The sequence below is a fragment of the Protopterus annectens genome, chromosome 4.part0, assembly GCF_019279795.1.
Source record: "Protopterus annectens isolate FY-2018-M chromosome 4.part0, PAN1.0, whole genome shotgun sequence".
Taxonomy (NCBI): domain Eukaryota; kingdom Metazoa; phylum Chordata; order Ceratodontiformes; family Protopteridae; genus Protopterus; species Protopterus annectens.
This window is the reverse complement of record NC_056733.1, coordinates 543,821,833-543,843,551: the sequence shown is the minus strand read 5'-3', so window position 1 is coordinate 543,843,551 and position 21,719 is coordinate 543,821,833. Positions and strand designations below refer to the sequence as shown.

General features: G+C 40.8%; 1 protein-coding gene across 3 annotated transcripts in view; it reads right to left on the bottom strand.

Annotated features, from left to right (window-relative positions):
- The window catches only part of HPS4 (HPS4 biogenesis of lysosomal organelles complex 3 subunit 2), a 1,290,848-nt gene that overhangs the window by 401,586 nt on the left and 867,543 nt on the right, over positions 1-21,719 (bottom strand). For all 3 annotated transcript variants that reach the window (XM_044068472.1, XM_044068471.1, XM_044068473.1), the window contains exon 8: positions 10,739-10,811. In XM_044068472.1, the coding sequence (XP_043924407.1) occupies positions 10,739-10,811 (73 nt within the window). The remainder of the gene's footprint in view (positions 1-10,738; positions 10,812-21,719) is intronic.

Below are 21,719 nucleotides of genomic sequence, written 5' to 3'. Positions count from 1 at the left end.
TAAAACTAAGTCTATCAGCATCAACTTCTTAACTCAAATAACTTGACAAAGCATCCAAGTAAAAAGAAGTTATGTACTTACCATAATGTTCCATGTGAGTTCATCTCGCCTTTATTCTTACTGATGAGTTGGCCAACTACAAAAGCTTGAGGTCTAAAGCCAGCTCGAGGCCAGATCCCTATCCCATGATGCACTACTACCTCGCTCAGATCTTGTTTGCTGCTAGTTAAAGGCTAAAGCCGTCATTATGCCACTCAATCAGGAAAAGTTCCAATTCAAACTTCTCGGACCCCCTAGTAAACTAGAAGGGGGTTGGTGGGCGGGATGTAAGAATAAAGGTGAGATGAACAACTCACATGGAACATTATGGTAAGTACATCATTTCTTTATGTGAAGTTGTTCTATCTCGCCATTTATTCTTACTGATGGGTAGTGTCCCAAGCGCCATCTTTCTCGGGTGGCTCAAGGGGGAATGTTCCTCAGAACCACAGAGCCAAAGGAGGTCTTGTCCCTGGAGGCCTTATCCACTTTATAATGGTTGATGAATGTATGAGGTCTAGACCATGTGGCAGCCGCACAGATAGAGTCTAAAATATTTTGGCCAAAAAGGCTGAAGAAGTGGCTACAGATCTGGTGGAATGAGCCTTTATCCTTTGTGGAAAGAATTATTCATAGAAGTGTACGTGAAAGCAATACAGTCTGATAACCATCAGGACAAGGTGACTTTAGTCACTGGATCCCCTTTCTTTGCTTCTGAGAAGGAAACAAACAACTGTTCATTTTTCCTGAATAGTTTGGTTCTGTCCAAATAAAATCCTAGCTGTCTATGCACATCAAGTTTGTGAAGCATGTATTCCAATTTGTTTGTATGATTGGGGAAAAAACAGGTAATTCAATAGTTTGATTGAGATTAGCTTCTGAGCAAACTTTGGGTAAAAAGGAGGGATTTGTTCTCAAAGAAACTTTGTCATTATGGAAAATTAAATAGGAGGGCTTGATGGTCAAGGTTTGTAACTCAGAAATCATCCGAGCAGAGGTTATTGCCACTAGAAATAAAAGTTTTCCAAGAAAGGTATTTAAGGTCACAAGATGAAGCTGGTTCAAAAGGTTATAAAATAACGCGGGAAAGAACAAGGTTCAAATTCCAAGGCATGGAGGGTGTTTTGATGGGTGGTCTTAGATGGAAAGTGCCTTTTAAAAAGCTTTAAATACTCGATGAGACATAATATTTGAAGAGTCTAAACCCAAATTAAAATTGGAAATAGTTGCAGCAGCACCTTCATTGAAAAGTTTAGTAAGGAAATTTAGGATGGCAGAAGCAGGAGTCAAATAAGGATCTATTTCATTTTGAGACACCCAAATAGCGAATCTCCTCCACTTGCTATGATACATTTTTCGTGTGGACAGCTTATGAGAGGCTGTCAAAATGTGTTTAACTTCTGTTGAAAGATTAGGAAACCTGGCTATGTTTGGAATTGGAGCAGCCAGGCTGTTAGTTTGAGGGACTGTAGAGAGGGGTGAAGAGTTCCTGAGGCGTGAGTCAGGAGATCTGGCACTGGGTCCAGCATCCAAGGCTCTTCCAGTAGATGAGGTAGGAGGAAAGGGAACCAAATCTGCCGAGGCCAGAATGGGGCTATTAAGATCAAAGTTCTGCCCAGAGACTTTGCTTTCTGTAACACTTTGGGTATCAGGGGTATTGGAGGAAAAGCATAGAGAAGGCCCAGAGGCCAATCGTGCACAAGTGCATCCCTTGGGGTTTCCCCTAGAGAGAGAATTAGGGCAAAGTAGTTGCTGCATTTGGTGTTGGATGGGGTTGCAAAGAGATTGCAGCAAGGCTGGCCCCATCTGCGGAAGATCCTTTCCGCCACTTGATGCTTCAGAGACCACTCGTGCGGCAAGAGTACTGCTCTGCTCCATCTGTCTGCTATCACGTTGGACTTCCCTGGGATATGCGTTGTTATCAGAAAATGCTGGGTAGAAGTCACCCATTCCCAAACTCTTAGGGCCTCTCTGCAAAGGGGATAAGACTTGGACCCCCCTGTTTATGTACCAGACTACTGACATATTGTCCGATTGTACAGCAATTGTTCCCAGAGGAAGAGAGTCTTGAAAGAACTGCAATGCTATGAGAACCGCTCTCATCTCCAGAACATTGATATGCAGGCGAGCCTCATGTTGATTCCACGTACCTTGGGCTGTTCTTCCCTGGTAATGTCCCCCCCTCACCCTACCAGGGAAGCATCCGTGGTCACTGTGGCTATTGGGGGAGGGGGTAATACAAATGGTCGACCTAAAGTCACATGGTGTGAAGTTATCCACCACCGAAGATCTTTCTTGCAGGAGTCCCTTACTAATATCTGATGAATCACTGGTAGTTCTTGATAAGACCAACGTGTGAACAGAAGCCACTGAAGTATTTGCATGTGTATCCTGCCCTAAGGAACAGCGATTATGGCTGAAGCCATGGTGCCTAGCAATTTGAGGATCTTTGCCACTGGAACTCTCATGAATGGAAGAATGTCCAATACCTGATTTTATAGGTTTTGAATTATTTACGGAGGTAGGGATAATGACAGAGTGATCGTGTTTAGTTCTGCTCCTATAAAAATGATCTGTTGCGATGGCAATAAGGCAGATTTTTCTGAGTTTACAGTAATCCCCAATTGCTGGCAAAGGTTTATTGTCCCTTTTCTCGCCTGAATAAGTTGATGCCTAGTGGTGGCAGTGAGAAGCCAGTCATCTAAATATGGAAACACCTGGAATCCGGATCGTCTCAGGTGAGCCGTCACTACTGCCATGCATCACTCTGGGGGCTGTTGTGAGACCAAAGGGCAGAGCTCGAAATTGAAAATGACTGGCTGCCAGCCAGAAGCAGAGGTGATCTCTGGATGGCCTGCCCATTTTGATATGGCACTACACATCCTGGAAATCTATCGAGTACATCCAACTGTCTTTCCCCAGAAAGGAGAGAACTGACTGAAGCATGACCATCCGGAACTTTGTCTTTTTTACTGATTTGTTTAATCTGCTGAGGTCAAGAATGGACCTCCAGTCCCCTGTTTTCTTTGGTACTAAAAAGAACCTGGAGTAAGTATCAGATCTTCTTTGGTCTGCTGAGACTGGCTGGATGACTCTTTTTCGAAGCAACATTTGAATCTCTACGGTTGCTTGTTCCCTGTGACTGGATGGAACATCTGGGATTTTTTTGACTATTGGGGGGATGTGTCAAAGGGTATTGAATATCCTCTGGAAATAATGCTTCATACACAGGTATCTTTTGTGATTTTTAGCCAGGTGTCTGGGTACAAGAACAGGCATCCCCCTGACTGCCTCCAGAGGTGGACAATCAGGCCTCCTCTCAGGAGCGCTGACAGGGTTTCCCAAGGAACTGATCCCTGTCTCCCTGATTTTGCGGACCTCCCTCTACCGCGAGGTCAGCGTCTTATGTTGTCTCCCCCCCCTGCATCTGGAGGGGGCTTCACCACGAGTGTCTTAGTAAGATCCCTGGGACTTACGGAACCACATCTTACCACCACCTCTCCCTTTGGGGTAGGGTCTAGTAAGGGTGGAAAAACAGACTCCTACAGCAGATAGTCTTACCATCCTGCTCACTCCTGGTAAGAGTTTCCTTAATCTTAGATCCAAAAAGGGTTGAACCGTCAAATGGGATGTTAATAAAGGAAGACTTAAAGGATTCAGCAAAGGAACACAATCGCATCCAGGAATGACGCCTGAGGGCAATTCCTGTACCTGCAGCTCTGCTTGTTCCATCAGTCAGATGGGAGAGTAGGCACATGGACAAGTTTGCAATGGAAGTTAAGGTAGAGAGCTGGGCAGTAACCTGATCTGAAACTCCTGCCGCTACTGAACCTTGTAGGGTATCTCCTAGTTCTTTCAGGAGATCCCTTTGCAGTCTAGTAAAATGGGTAACATAGTTCAACGAACGAAGAACAAAGACCGTTGAAGTGAACATACACTTCCCATACCTGTCCATGAGCCTAGAATCTCTATTAGGAGGATGGACATTAGTAGAAGTCTCCGAAAGTTCCTTCTTGTGGCTGCTGCCACCACCATGGCATCAACAGGCACACATTTCGATAAGACGTTCTTGTCTAGAGGGCAAGTAATAAACTTATTCGGCCTCCGAGGGACAGGTTCCATTGTTTCTGGAGCCTCCCAAGCCCTGTGAGTGAGCAATTCAACTAGCTCATCAAGGGGCGGAGACACCCAAGAGGTGGAGGGCTGAGATCCGAAAGCCTTCAGGAGTACAGACTCATCCTCAGAAGGGTTATGGGACTTCCAGCCACCCCTCTGTTTTAGGATCTCCAGGATATCTGCAAAGGAGATATCCTCAGAGGGGGACTGTGGGGACCCTTCTGACCTATCTAGGTCTGTGGGGACCCTTCTGACCTATCTAGGTCCATGTCAGAAGTGAGTGACTCTTGGGGAGAGTCAAGATGCTTCCTCTTGCAAGTCCGCTTTTTGGGTACATCTTCAGTGGGAGCTTCTGGAGAGGTTTCAGAAGAGCAGGGTTCACCCAATGGGGTGTCCTGAGGCTCAGGATCTCTACGCTTAAGTGGAGAGCATGCAAAAGAGGCAGAGACCGGTACTTTAGGGGGAGGAGCTGCTGGAACCAATTGATGTGGTTGTCTGCACTGACAATGCCATCCTCATGGCGTCGAATGCTCCCTTTTTCCTGAACAGAGGCAATGCCCGGTTCCGAAGACACTGTGGACCCCCTCGGTGCTGCAACCGGAAGCTCAAAGCCCGAGGTCGGAACTGAGCTCACCAGAGCCGATGCCCCAAGAGGTAAAGTCGGAATCGACAAGTCAGTCCGACTATCCTCCCCAGACTCGACCGGAGAGCACTGACTCCAAGAACCAGTCGAAATCAAAGGTAACAGGGCAGTAGGAGTCAACAATCCTGCAGCAGGTGTTGGTCCAACAGGCTCCTCAACCATCGGCTCCAAGCACTCCGGCTCCGAAACCTCGAGGGGAATCGGAGGAGGAATCGTAGAAGGTGAAAGGGGTTGCATCGGCTTGAAGCACTGGGTGTCTGAGCCGATAACATTTTTGCAAAGGCCGATACCTGAACTTCATGACAAGGTCCACGCCCAAATCAGAAAGCCTACTAGAGGTCCGAGATGAGTGAGTTGAGGAAGCCACCGACTGAAGGATTTGCAATTTTAAAGTAGGAGATACTGGCTCCAATACAGGGGAACGGCTCCTACTTGAAGTAGCCATCGGTTCTGAGGACCTTGGAACCGAGGCAGTCGACTTACTAGGTTTCGACTTAGCTGTCAGTAAACTTCCTTTTAACTTAGGGGTTTTAAATGTTTCTCCAATTCCTCTTGAAAGGAGGATTTAAGCAATCCTCTATCTAGCAGTTTTATTTTTCTCTCCATCAGTATCCTGGAACTGAATTAGTGGAAAATGGCATAATTCTCTGTAAGATGGACTTCACCAAGGCAATAAACACAGTCAATGTGCCCATCCGTTATTGACATTTTCTGCCCGCATCTCAGGCACTTTTTAAACCCAGATTTTGCCTTTTCTTACTCTGGAACTGACATACTTAGATAAAGATAAAGCTATTCTTTAGAAAGAAAAATATTCAAAGGTCTTTACACAGAGCAAAAACCATTAGAACAACTGTACGATAGACACACACACCCACTAAACTATTAAAGAAAGTCTTATATCAACTGTAGACCGCAATAAAACTTGAAATTATTAACAATTTCTAACTTAACCTACGGGATAGGGAAAACTCAAAGGAAAATAAGCTACAAGGCCCAAGAGCAACTCGCTCTATATTACAAATTAAAATTTAAGCCTACCTGCTGACTAAATTTAACTCTGAGAATATCAGTAACTAAGGAAAATATAAAACGACAAAAGGTATATCAGAAAAAATAGTATATTGCTCTAACAGAAGCAAGTAAAACAATTATACTGGTCCGAGCGAAGCTGAAGCCTCCAATCAGTTGCAGTGGCAAACTAGATCTGATGGAGGTTCGTAGTGCATCATGGGATAGGGATCTGGCCTCGAGTTGGCTTTAGACCTCGAGCTTTTGTAGTTGGCCGACTCAGAGCCGAACCCATCAGTAAGAATAAACGGCGAGATAGAATAACTTCACATCATATCTTTTGATTTATTTAGTAACACAGACCACAGTTTCACAGGAGATGTCCTCATCACACTGATGAGGTCCTGTGTTATGTGTTGGATGAGGTATGTATTAAACTGCTTTGCAATTTGAATACTGTTTAGTGAAGTTCTTTGTTCTGCTACATAGACTTACCATTAACATTGAAGCCCGAAGCATCTTCCGGTACCTTGGTACTCACAGATTATGCAATTGCTACTCTTCTAAAACGGAGTGATGATCTGGCTAAATTCAAAAGCACCATCCATCTTGATGACTCCATTGGTTATGTGTAATATTTTGCTGCCAAATGTTATGCACATGTATATAGCTGCATGGAAGCATCTATCCCCACAGAAGACAAATTCAAAAATAACTCCCTCTAGTTGAATCCAAAAATAAACGGGTTCTATAATAAAAGACAGAAACGTATTGCACACAAAAATAAATTTAACTCTCAAGACACCAAAACCACTCGTTAAATTAAACAAGGAACTTCAGACCTTGATCAAATCAACCAAAGCCAGAAATGAAATGAAAACAGCCACCTAGGTGAAGGATAACCACAAAGTCTTTGTTAATTATGTTAAAAACGTCAGAAACAATGACAAGCACTGTGCAAGATGAACAGTAAATTATATTACATAATCAGACTCAGACAAAAAAAGCCAGTCTACTAGTGAATAAATTTAGCTCAAATGACACCCCCTCCAATATCCCAGACCACAAACCCACACATGCATTTCCCACCCAAATCTCCGAAGAACAAGTTCTCAAGGTGTTACCTAAGGACAAGAATATGGTGCCTTCAAAAATTCCCCAGGGAACACCAAGATCCTTTGGCAAACATGACTCGCAGCTATCACAATGACAACAAATCCCTGAAAACTGATCCTATTGTTAAGGATCTGGGAAACCTGTGTGAGCAATGAACTGTCCTTTGATCATCACATATTCAATGGTGTACTGTAGTCTTTTTTCATTGCACAGTTTATACCTAAAGTATTGCGTCCAGATGCATGGATGTAACTGTTCCAATGAACTAAACACTTATTAGGCTGATCAAAAGGTATAATTCCCCTTTCATAATGTACCTGTCTAAACCCTTGTCACAACTGGAAAGGCCACACTTTTTCATGAAAACAAATTAAGGATCTAAATCATGACAACTGTGCATACCATGTTGAATTCTTGTCCCTCTACTCAGTATCATACAGGCTTACTGACGAGTGACCTCTGCTTTGCATATAAGGCTTCAATAGATCCAGTTTTGTCAGACCTATTACACAGTCACAAGTCAAAAGATATCAAAGTCCAAAGATATCAAACACCCACTCAAGGGATCTCAATTTCTTTTGAAAAATAAACAGAACATGTCAGAGGACAGGATTGTACACAGAGAATAATGCTTATCTTGAGCAGTTTTCCAATCCACATAAAGCAAAGTACTTAATTTATAAAAAAGATGTACAGAACAATGCTTATTTACATTATGAGAACATGTATCCCCAAAAGACTAAAATTAATATTATAAAAGGACAACTGATGAGGGTACATGAGTTAACTGATAAAGATGATTACTTCCAGATGGAAAGGGTTAGTTTATGCCAAAAATGTATTAGCAGTGGGTAACCTGAGAATATAATAATGGAAAAATACAATGAAATAAGTAGTAGAAGAAATATGGAATACAAAAAGATGTTGCTATTAAGCAACTAGATCATAAAACTTCTATGCAAATTCCCAACAGTTTGGATACGCAAGCCATCAAAAATATTATTTCTGCTAATTGGAATTTGTTTAAATGTAACTCAGAGATTAGTAAAGTAGTAGTGGATGTTCCTGTATTTGTACAGAAGACAGGGAAAAGTTTTAAAAATTTATTTCACAGTAAATTAAAGCCTCCACAAAAGAAGTGCATTAGTCCGGGCATGTATAAATGCTATAACTGTAATTTATGTAGTTATTTATTGACTGATGTTAAACAGATTTGTACTGGACGGCGCAGTGGTGTAGCGGTAACACTGTTGCCTCACAGGTTCACTGGTTCAATTCTTGCCCAGAGTGCCTTCTGTACAGAGTCTGCATGTCCTCCCTGCATTCATGTGGGTTTCCTCCCACTTTGCAAAGACATGTATCTGGAGCGTTTCTCCCCAGGCCTCCGCTGAAAAATGGATTTGTTCCAAGTCAGACTTTCCCGGTAAACAAATGTTAAATAAAAAAATAAAATAATAATTGTTTTAATGTAGAGTTAAAGGGTAGATATACCTGTAAGTCGAGATTTATAGTATACCTAGTGTTGTGTATGTCATATAATTCATTTTATGTTGGTCGTACCTCTAGGGAGTTATATGAGAGAGTGTACGAACATAAATATGCTGTGACAACTGGAGATGAAAAAAATGAACTTGGGAAACATTACAGAGTTACTCAGTGTAAAACTGATTTCAAGTTTTTTGTTCTGGATGAAGTGTTATGTTTTGACAAGATGTTTAATGCTGAAGAAGAACTGGGGTGTGGTTGGAATATGTCTGGCAGGTGAGATTAAAAGCCTGCCTCCCACTCAGTTTAAATGATAGAGAGGATTTTGTTGCTTTCCTTAAAAGGAAAGGGTTGAAGCATTATCGATTAGTATCTTGTGATTTTAGTGGATTGTATTTATAGTCAATGAATGTTTTATCACATTATTCAGTCTGAACAAGTCTTATCAAGACAAAAGTGCTCACTGTTTAATGTGTTCTGGACAATAAATTCCTTGTTTGGTTATAGTCCTTTTTTTGTTTTTATTTTAGCTTTTTCCGGTTTTTGAGTGTTTTTTGGTTCTGAAGTACTTCTCTTACCCTATCCAAATGTCGTAAAGATGAAGGGATGGGTGGATGTACATTTATCCATGGTTTAGCAGTTAGGAACAACATGTAAATATTTCTAAATATTCTTGCTTGCCTATCTCAGGGTTATTTGTATACAAAACAGCTAAAAACTACCATGGGAATGTACGAGTAGGCTTCTTAAGACCTTCACATATCAAAAGCAGTGTATGTACTCGTGAACTTTATACACAAGTATCTATCTATACATCTATATCTATCTATCCATGTGTGTGTGTGTGTGTGTGTGTGTGTGTATGTATGTATATATATTCAAAAGCAAAAAAATGAAAAAAAAAAATTGTTTTGCAGGGGACAAGCTCTCCTGCACTTCTACACCCCTTATTAATTACATATAGTAACTCTGAGATCGCACAATATCGAGGTAAGGATATATTCCCCAACCTGGAGAATTGTGCTATCGTGCACACCTGCTGACCATCTGCTTAATCAACCAAATATTGTTAACTAAACAGATATCGACCAAAGTGACATTCACACAAATTACATTCTCTGATGTGTGTGTGTGTGTGTGTGTGTGTGTGTGTGTGTGTGTGTGTGTGTATTTCTGTACTATTTTGAAGGTAGATTTGACCGAAAGAAAAACAGTAGGTACAAATAACTATACTTGACTGAAAATCCTTGTCAAAAACATTCTACACAACAGAAATACCATACAAATTAATTTTTGCAACATAGTGCAAGCCCTCCTGCACCCCCACACCCACCTTAATTATATATTCCAAGTCCATGGTTGCATACCAGTGAAATAAAAAAAAAAAGAAAAAAAAGCACCCAACACAGTGAATCAGTACTGGCATATGAACAAACATCTACAAATCTGAGGAGTACAACAAAATCTAAATTGTGTCAGTAATAACTCCTACGATCAAGCTTAACACCAGAAATACCATCTACATAGACTTCTTCAGTATTTGACAAAATGACTTTTCAATCAAATGTACTTCATTTTTTTTTTCGACCATTTGTGGTTCGATCAAATCTACTTTTGATGAAGTGAAAAAGCCACACACACACACACACACACACACACACACACACACACACACATATATATATATATCAAGTGTTACTGTTTGTGTAGGTTGTATGTGTGTGCAACCATGAGAGCACAAGTAGATATATACAACATACTCACATGGTTCTGTTAACATATTCTGTGCACAATACAGTGTTTCTTCATATGCAAAGTAACAGATTAATCAAACTTCGACAACTGGATTTAGAGCTGGAAGGACAACATGCCAAAAAAGTGACAACAGCCTATGTACAAAGTTGTAAGCTAGAGTTTATCTGACACTAGACTCCATTGATTTTCAGTACCTGTATTGCCATCAAGGCTGGAACTCTGATAAGCTCTTTGAAAGCCTAATCAAATAATCCCCCCTTAATAAAACAGCAAGGGTACTACTCATGTCAACAGATACACTGTTCTGCCAAATGGCCTGCTTATTAAAATATGACTGCCAAACTTCATATCATTTTGTTATAACTAACCCAAATAGTAACCCACTAACCTGAGCTTAAAAAAATTCATGAATACTAGTACATGTAAAAAAAGAAACTTGTGTCACATTATTGAAATTTATTTTCTTGTAAATTTTACTGCTTGAATATGTTTAAGAAATTACTCACTAAACAGTATCTACTTTTAAAGTACAGCACAGAGGAGTTAATATATAGAAAGAGTGCAGCCACATACCTCAGGGTTTGACCTTGAATTCTGGAACAGTACTTTAGCAGTGAGTTGAGGTGGCAATTGTGTACTTACAATCCTGTGTGAAAAAGTAAGACAGATGAGTCTGATGTGCAACAGGAATTAAAAAGTTTAAATTACATCTTCAAACACAGCTCAGAGCGCTAGATTTTGAAACACAGTTCAGAGCACTAGATTTTTAATTACTTAAATACAAGTTTGTATGGCATTCAACACAGGGTTACCTTTAACAGAAAATCTTACAGCAGTAGAAGGAATTCTTACTCACCAACAGCAAAAATGCTACATACTAACTTCAAAAGTTCATCTATGCTAGGATGATGATTGGTTTCACACTTCTTCACAGCTGATTGCTGCATGCAAGATATACAGAGTTGTCGCAAACTAGTGTCTACTGCAAAGATGCCCCTATTCTGATGGATATGTTAAGGAAGGTCACTTTTTTTCTTTAGACAGGATGCTATTTTGCAAGAAGCTTCTGTGACTAACATGATCTTCAATAGTCTAAGACAATTTGAGCTACTGCAGCTATGCTTTCCTCATCTCTTGCACCACCTGCAAAATACTCTTCTATGAAGTACCAGTAATCCAAGGTTGGGATATGCATGTATTTTTTTCTGTTAAATGCCTGCTGACTGTTAAGCAACAGCCAAGACTGCTTTCACACAACTGTTCTCCTTCATAAATGAGAGTTCAGCTGCAGTATGGCAGTCAACCAGAAAACCATCAGAACTTTTTTTTTTCTTTAAGCCCGATCATTCTCCCTGCACATGCTTGTGAGATGTCAAAGGTTGGTTATGCAACTGGTCAGGGTGAGGGCTCATTACCACCTCCTTCTGTAAGAGAAACTACCCCCATAAGTCCAATCCTATGAAAGCAGATATCTCCACCTACCTCCAGTCTCTACCAAAACTGGAAGACAACTGTACATCCCAGGACATATGCCTCCAACTCTCATCCTCTGGAAGAAATGAGTAGGCTATGCCTCATCATTCCTCTTCCCTCCAGCTCACTCATCCTACTCCGGCTCCTGAGTTCTTAATCAAACCTGAGTCATCCGGATCATAGCCAGGGTTTCATGCCACAGCTCTAGAATAACGTGTTATAGCTGCACTGGAATATATCAAAGAAGATTCTACTAGAAACTATAATTCAGAATGTTCACTAAACGAATTTTAGGAATACTTGACACATGCAAAACAATTAAGCAGTCCTTTTCAAAGAACTCCTCTTTCTAGAGATATTTAAGTCACTCTAATGCAGATTACCTTGAAAGTGAGAGTTTTTAAGTCACAGATAATCCTCTTTCTAATTCTATGTCATAAGCGAGTGACCAAAGTGGCTAATGCACTGTAACTGAGGCCAATGGGATATGTGAACATCAAAAATTTACATCTGCTCCCCGGGATTCATGAACAATTGTCTACAAGATGTTTGTGTGTTAGCGAGAAGAGCAGCAATGCTAATCGAATATGCATACTGCTCATCACATTAACATGAATACAAGCATATTTTTGTGGCCAGCAACAATGTTGGTGGCCAAGAAAATGTGTTGAGCAGCATGAGCACACACAGTAAACAAACAAGCTTGCCTATGGGCAACCCTGTTAAGCATACTCGTGCGGACAGCACGAAGAGCTACACAGGGCAAATAACACAAGCTATACCAGGCAGGGAAAATATACTGAGTGCAATGTGCCCATAAATGAAATGTAAAAATACAGAAATAAGTAAAGTGGGGAGAGTAAACGGCAAGGGCAACAACAACAGATGGGTTACCAGGCAAGGAAATTGTGCTGAGGGCAATGTGCAAAGAAATCAAAGAGATGTATACAGAAATATGTAAGAGGGGAGGGAAGATGTTCAAATTGTACTAAGATAACTGATTTAAAGATGCTTATGTCACAATTTTGTAATAAAAAAATTGTGCAATACATATGTCATAATAATTAATGGTGGTCACACTTCCTGAGAAAACACAGTAAATAAAAGCAGACCTGACATTACAAGATATGACAGTTACACAAATTAAAATTCTATCAGACGGGATTACATGACATATGAATGACATTAACATGCTGAGTTAAAATGACAGTTAGCAAGGGTAGTACATACCTTATGGGATATTTGAATAACATGCATTTCAACATAACATGTTGTAAAATACAAACGGCTCAAAAGCCACAATCCCTTCAATGTTAGCACTGAGTAGGGTTGCCAACTTTTCATGTCAAAAATTCTGGACACGTACATGAAAGCGAAATGCGGTACCCCCTCACACATGCACCCCCTCCCACGCATGCGGTACCCCCCCACACACACACACACACATGCAGCCATTCCGGTGTCCCATTACTTGGCTATCTCTCCATTTCTCCCCAGTTGCCATAAATACTGTTCAAAACTCTGTGTGCATACTGTTTTCAGCTTTACTTCTACAATGATTACAGATACTTGGATTTAATGTAAAACTTTTATTTTGAATTTTACAGCACAAACACTAATAGCTATTTGATAAACAAGCAATACAGTCTCTCATAAACAGACATAGCTTTAATACTTCTTTGCCTTTAAAACTCACATTCACTGAAACAGCATTGAAACCTACATTCAAAGAAAATGCATCTGGCCAGTGGTGGATTACATTTACCTTTGGGTTTTTTCAAATCATAGGCCCCTTGCACACATTTTTAAAGCCAAGCAAAAGTTCTTTGATTCACCTTCCTAATTGTATTATATTTTAATACATAATAACAGCTAGCAGACATGAATTAGAAGCCATCACAACTTTAAGACTGGTACGCTCATGTAGAATTTCTAATGAAACAAAACTGGCATACTACTGACATACTTAAATAGCATATATTGCCAGGCTGTGGCAACACAATCCTCTAAAAAGTTGGATATGTTAACCGTATGAAAAATGGCCTTATGTTAGTTCCCTTAAACCAATTCACACTAAAAATCCAGAGAGTTCTAATAGGGTACTTGAGTACAAAACACCCACATACACTGTCCCAGATGACTATGCATGCCCCTTTAGAGAGGGTACATCAGATGTGACAGTGAAGTCTTCACATAAATAAGATAGCCATATTGCTCTTTGACAGACACTGCTGCTCAACAAGCCTAGTCATCAGTAATCAGGCAGAAGTAATGCTATAGGTGCTCTTTTCATATACTAACTACCCCTCAAAAAATGGTAGATACTTTTCTGTACACTTCTGATTTCTCATTGTTAAGTGAATGAAAAACATATGGCTAACGTTCAACTTGCAGCTTTTAGACACACACACAAACACATTGCCCTCAACAAGTCTTATTATTTTTGACAGTGATGATGTGATGACAGTAACAGCACCACTTGTTAGACTTGAGTGTTAAATTTATAGTTGTAAACATTTTGCCAGTAAGCATTGAAACAAAACACATGAACCAATAATGACATAAATGGCCACTCATACTTATGTCATTAAAATCCACCAATATCAGTCAATATGCACAATCTCTGCAGAGTGCAGAAGTAAAACATCATCTAAATTCCACATTAAAGATACCTGCAACTAATGAAAAGTTGCTGCTAGCAAACAATTTTATATTTCAGTGTTTCATCTACAAATCAATGCATGCTGCCCTTGAAGAATTGATTGCCTATGTTACGTTAAAAAATGGTAAGCTGTCGGTAATATTGCAATAGGAAATGGATGGCAAACTGAAAACAGGTTCATAGTTACTACTAGGCATCATAGGAGGACATACTCAGGACTGCAGCACCCTGCCCCATTAAAATACAACACAGTATGAGCTGAGGGGAAAAAAAAAAACGAAACTTACATGTGCCGCAGTGTTGTATTAGAGAAAACTCGCAGCAAACACCAGCCGGACTCGTGCTTTGCCTGAGGCTTTTCAGCATACAGTCCGTCTTCTTTATAATTCAAATTCCGCGTGCGCGGAACACAGTGAGTAGACAGACGTAAACAGTCGCAAAGACACTGTTTTTGTCATCTGCACCCGGACACAAAGGGCGTTCTTAAAGAAGAATGCCCCTAAAAAAAAAACAAAAAAAAAAAAAGGTAATTTTTTTAAGTGCATCCTTTTTTCCGGACAACACAGGCATTTTCCGTTTTTCCGGACAGTGTCCCTTAATTCTGGACAGTTGGCAACCCTAATGTTTCTGCAAATGCTTTTTGCAACTTTATTTAAAATCCAGTAACTAAAAGTGATAACTGGATAAAAATTAAGATATTTGTCATGAAACATTTTACAGAAGTACAACATCACAGCAAGAAATAGTGTGACATACATCTGGAATCACACCCTTGATGCTATGAGGAAAAATTAATCTTCACACAACTGATTTATGTCAATACTCCACAGAGGAAGTTGCACTTTGCTACATCCAATAGTCAAAGAGCTGATAGAGTAATTGTTGCCAAGTGCTTCCTTTACTTTGCCTTCACTTTGATTCTGACCACACAGTACATTTAAGCACCTTTGCATGAGGATCTGGTGAATCCATTGGAGCGTTTATTGGCCTTGTATCACCTTATTTCAGTTCCTTTGTGGTGGATTATCGTTTTGGTATAGCACCTCTACTTCGGCCGGGTCCTTTCTCTTCCATTTGTAACTTGTTGGTTTGCACGAGGATAACCAGACTACTGTGGGAGAAGGCAACAAGTGACAAAGTTTTGCCATAGGACATGAAAAGCCATTCACTGTTACTCAACATTGGTGTGTGATGCCAATGACCATGCAAATGCTGAGGGAAAGAAGTCAAGACTTTCTTATGGGCCATTTCTGGCCATGTGTGTTGTGTGAGATTCTATTTTTTGAACAGATCAAAAGTGTGAAAAAGTGTTGACAGGAAAGTGGTGAAATGGGGGGTGGGATCAAGCAGAGGGGAGGACACAGGCGAAAGAATAGAGAAATTTACAGGAAGGTAGTGTGAGAGAACCATCGCTATCTACTCAATCACAACAAAAATGTAGAAGTATAGACAGAAGTTGCTGAATTTGGACTGTCACCAAACTAAGGGTAGGTGACAATAACAGAATAATGTTGTAGAGCCAACTTGTACCAAATCAAGTGTGTCAAAAACACACATAGTTGAAGTGAAGAGCTATGTATGGGTCATTATTTTTTTGTGGAACACGTGCCCATTTTAACTTATTTTTACTATGAAAGAAGGAGGAATGTTGGGGAAGGGGCTTAGGAATGTGGGGGTCAAGTAGCAGTTTAGGTGAGAAAGCTAGTGCAGACATATAGGACAACCAAGACTTGACAGGGATGGTGATGGACTCAAAAGGTTGGGGACACCATGATTTAGGATAAGTAGGGGACATCGGAGGTGTACCCGCATCAAGCCTGATAACAGTGAGAATCTAGTCCTTACTTTCAGAGATGATATCACTGTCTCCTGTCTCAGTTTTCTGGGTCGGTACTCAATGTGGCATTGCCTTGGCAATATGACAAAGCACCTTTTATACACAGTTGATTCAGTCACCAATGCATCTTTCCATAATACCCTCCACTGGCCCTTTCAGCTCTTGCTAGGTGACAAAATCACCACCTCGGCTACTTCTACTACTCCCTAAGGGTACCAATGCACCAGCAGTCATGGCAGAACTACCTGATGTAGATGAAGCAGGTAGGGCAGGGGCTGTGGAGGCAGCACTGACAGATTGGGACCCTGAAGTGCTGGATGTCGGTGCTGCAACCTGTGAATGAATGGTGGTCTTATCCACAGTGGACGGTCTACCTCTCTGTACTGCATGTCAGTTTTTGTAAGCAAAAACGCACGAAAACCAAACATTTTTAAGCTAGGTAAATACTCCCACCCCCCCCCAAAAAAAAAAACAAAATGAGAGAAAAGGGGTGGAGTGAGACAAAAAAAGAGAGAGAATTAGATCCATGGCATGATGCAGGACTATATAATTTCAGAACATACCTATTTATGATTATCCAGTTTATACACCTTTGCCACACTCGGGTATGATGGCAGATCTTACACTGTTGTAACATTAATGAAATGCACTGCTATGATATCATAAACACAGCTATTTATTTCAGTATTGCCATATGGCATATAATTACAATAGTTACTATACTTACAGCAAGACTTGTTGCACACATATCCCATGCCTCTCTGATGCAATTTAACCTCTCTTAGTGCCCCCCTGTTTGCTGCAATATCTTCAGCAGCTGTACAACACAGAAGAAGAGACATGAAAGCTTAATGGATAACAGTCACAGCTGTTTACTGCATTCTGTATAATTTAATGCCAATGAGTCAGTATACTTACGCAACTGAGGGGTGTCAGCAGTTCTAAACTCATCCTCCCATCGACTAAGGAGGTCATTATTGTGCCATTTCAGGTCACTATAGTGTTGATAACAATTTTCTCCGGTGCATGGTATGCCAGTTGCACTGGAGACAGACTTGGATAATCTGTTCTAAGCCTCAATATTATACTGAGACCCAGTACAGTCTCCTTGCAGCAGTCTATGGCTGTAGCGCTTCATGAGGAGTGCCACAAAAATCCTGGATCCTCAACATCTCACTTCTGTACTCTAAAGTTAGTACCATCATCTCCCTGAAAAGCCATACCTGTAAAAGTGAAACAACTCTATGTCTGAATTGGCACCAAATTTCAATGTCATGTTTAACAGCTAGTGCAAACACAAACAGCCATGCCAACTGCATTTGCGAGATGGAAAGTAGAAAGAGCCACTGGCAAACAAAGAGGAAAGTATTTTATCAAACAGAATGAAGGTGTGAAATATGGCAGTGAGATTTGCCATGTGTGATGCTCAAACTATTTACACTTTTTCATATGGTCAACACTGACATGCTTAATGGCTTGGCTTGATATCCTTGGTGTTTGAGAGTTTAAATAGGATGAACTGGCACATTTGGGAACTTCACACTGAAAAAAGTTAGTTGCATAAACCTACGGAAGAAATAATGTATACATTTCAAGCAAGGTCATTATTTGCCAGTGCTACAGGACAATTCCCTTTCAATCATGGTCATTTAATATATACTGCATTCAGTATGAATAGAGATGTACTTCAGACAGGCCTGTATGTGTGTGACTTTAAGAAGTCCTGTGAACTGCAATCCCATGAAAGATGAAGTATTACCGTTTGTAAATGCACATCAGACAGACTTTCATGAGTTGAGTACTACAGGTTGGGGTATGATAAATACATACTTCACAACACATACTCTCCAAAAAACAGAGTTGGGTTATGTGAGGAGTGAAGATGATTTTAACTTAAGTATTCTTCCCATTATACATATGGATGTGCATTTTTAGTTCATTATCATAATTATCCTGCTGAAATAATTACACACACATTCAGCTGAGTTTCGTAAGTAACTCTAATATATATATATATATATATATATATATATATATATATATATATATATATACTACCTAGAAAAATGTAGTCATCAAAGCAATAATAAGGCATTTCTTGCAATAAACCTAATTATGATTGCCATTTGTGTATATAGCATTACCTTCCTAATCAAAGTGTTGTTAGAAAATTGCATTCTGACACTCTTTGTGAAGATAAGTATTACCTGGATTTGAACCCTAGATCTCCTGTGTTCCATTTTTTAAAGTCAGTGCAGTTGAACCTTGTGCCACGGCGACAGTTAAGACAGCAGGTGGATGTTCTCTACTCAGTACTGCCCAGAGTGCTGACATTTGCACACTGCCTCTAAGTTTGTTTGCACTGAAAGAAAGCTGCTCAAATAAAAATTTTCTCTTTTTTTCCTTAAGCAGGTAAGCTTAATTGCACGTTGCTCGGCAGCAAGTGCAGAAAGCCAGAAAGAGAAACAAAACAGCATACGATTTGTGATGAAAGTAAATCATAAATCATAAGTAATAATTTCTGCATTCCATTCATACAGTGCGGATTTGAAACACCAGAGCAACTCTGTTATGGTAGCAGTCTCCAACCTTTTTTGCACCAAGGACAGGTTTTATGTTTAAGAAAATTTGATACTTGCGTATTATCGCAACCACATTCCAAACAACTCGATAATATGTAAGCAGCGATAGCCATAGTGGTTAACTTTTCCTTTCTAAAACGAGGCTCACCACCTTGTGCAAATTCATACCTCTCAACCTTTTAGCTCAAGGAATCTGGACAAAATCATACATAATTGTGGGACAAAGGGACAAAATAGAGATAGGACTTTAAACAGTGCTCTTACAAACTTAGAAAGTAGCTAGAATAACTTGTCTTGTGTTACAATGTATTTCCTAAATGGAATGAAGTCAGAAAAATCAAGTGTGTGTCATTATGTTGTAATTTTATTCATTAGATTATCCAAACAATTAGCCAGAAAACATAATTTTTTATGAGGAACAAACCAAATTTTTGAAGCGAAAATCTGGACATCCTGCAAACATCTGTACAGTTAACGTGTTATAGCTAGTGACAGAGCGTCTTCTACTGGCTGCATTACTCCAACACACACTTCCACTTCCAAACCACCATGACTGTTATGCAGACATCTACGGCCGAATCTCCCAAGTACCTGTCTCACTGTTCCCACTACATCCACTCATTTCCTTTCCACTGTCAGTGCACTACACGCTACATGCCTACACTTTTACCTGTTGAATGTATCATTATAACTAACTCAAAACTAAAAAAATGAATAAAATAACACAGAGGATGCAGGAATAAAGGAAGAAGAAGTTATGTACTCACCATAACGTTCGATGTATGTAGTCCATCTCGCATCACATTCTTACCCGTGGGTTCGGAGCCGAATATCGGCTCCGACTCAGCAAAGCTTTTCTAGCTCAAAGTCTTTCTATTGGCTGGGCTAAGATGGTATCCCATGCTGCATTGCTCCATATCCCCAGATCTAGTTTGCTGCGAACACCACATTCATACCTCATGCATAACGACATCCAAGGAAAGAAGAATAAACGAAAGGTGAAGGGAGCTCTGAAACCCAGACCTAACCTCCAGATCCTCCAGGAAGGGGGAAGGTGGGAGGGTAAGTAAGAATGTGAGGCGACATGGACTACATACATCGAACGTTATGGTGAGTACATAAATTCTTGATGTTATGTAGTCCAATCTCGCCTACATTCTTACCCGTGGGACAGCATCCCCAGCACCTAAATCCTGGGAGGCTCAGTGGAAGATACTCCTGAGTACTGTGGAACCAAAGGAAGACCTGCCCCTAGATACCACGTCCAGCTTGTAATGAGTAACAAAGGTGTGAGGAGATGCCCAGGTAGCTGCAGCACAAATATCATCCATAGACAATCTGGCCTGATAAACTGTAGATGTAGATACAGCCCGAGTAGAGTGAGCCTTGACTGGAAATGGTAGGTCTTTACCCCCTGAGTAATAAATGAAAGAGATGCAATTGGATATCCACCTGGATAAGGTGATTTTGGAGACAGAAGACCCAATTCTGTTTTCCGAAAAGGAAACAAACAGCTGATCAGATTTTCGGAGATCTTTGGTTCTGTGCAGATAAAAACATAACTGTCTGTGTACATCCAACTGAAGAAATTTAAATTCTGCCTTGTTTGAAAATTAGGGAAAGAACACTGGCAGCTCAATAGATTGATTAAGATTAGATATGGACGCCACTTTAGGAAGAAAGAAAGGGTTTGGTCTAAGAGAAACCCTGTCCTTATGAAAGATCAAGTATGGGGGTTTGATAGAGACAGCTTGAATCTCTGAGACGCGTATGGCTGATACGACGGCTACTAAAAAGGCAGTCTTCCAGGTCAAGAATTTTAATTCACAAGTAGCTGCAGGCTCAAAGGGTGGTGAAGTAAGAGCTTGCAGAACAAAATTTAAATCCCAAGGCATGATAGGTTCCGAGACAGGAGGACGGAGTAACAGAGTGGCCATCAGGAAAGCCTTACAGAGTCTGTGAGCCATCAGACTAGGCTCATTAGCAACATGAAAATTAGAAATCTCTGCCAGTTGGACTTTAATGGTAGCGGACGCTGAGCCCTGATGAAAAAGCACAGACAAGAACTCCAAGACGGAAGCAACTGGAGCTGTGTAAGGGTCAATCCCTTGGGTATGAGCCCAAATAGAAAATCTCTTCCATTTGCTGGAATAAATCTTCCTAGTAGAGGGCTTATGAGAGGAAGATAAAATATGAACTACCTCAGGTAAAACGTGATGAAGCCTAACTAAAGACGGAAGTGGAGTAGCCAGGCTGTCAATTGGAGGGTCCGTAGAGAGGGATGGAGCTGCCCTGACATGTGTGTCAGTAAATCTGGTTGTGGGTCCAGACTCCAAGGCGTGTCCACAATGTAGGGATGGAGAAAAGGGAACCAAACTTGATGAGGCCAGTGTGGAGTAATCAGAATCATTCTGCTTCCCAAGGATTGTGCTTTCTGAATCACTTTAGACAGCAAGGGAAATGGAGGGAAGGCATATAGCAGACCGGAGGGCCAATCGTGGACCAGAGTGTCCCTGGATGACTCCCCCTGTGGGGGGATCAACGTGAAGTAGCTGCTGCATTTGGCATTGAGGGGGCTGGCAAAAAGGTCGCAGCAAGGCTGACCCCATCTGCTGAAGATCCGTTCTGCAACTAGACAGTTCAGGACCACTCGTAAGGCATCAGAATAGCTCTGCTTAGCCTGTCTGCTATCACATTGGACTTCCCCGGGATGTGCATTGCCACCAGAAACTGTTGGGAAGATACTGCCCACTGCCACACTCGCATGGCCTCTCTGCACAGGGGGTATGACTTGGTTCCTCCCTGCTTGTTCAGATACCACACCACTGACATTGTCCGAGTGGATTGCAATAGTCCCGAGAGGTAGAAAGATCTGAAGTGCCTGCAGCGTAAGTAGCACCACTCTCATCTCTAGGACGTTGATATGCAGATGTATCTCGTGCTCTTGCCACGTGCCTTGGACTTTCCTGCTGAGATAATGCCCCCCCACCCCCACCCCAT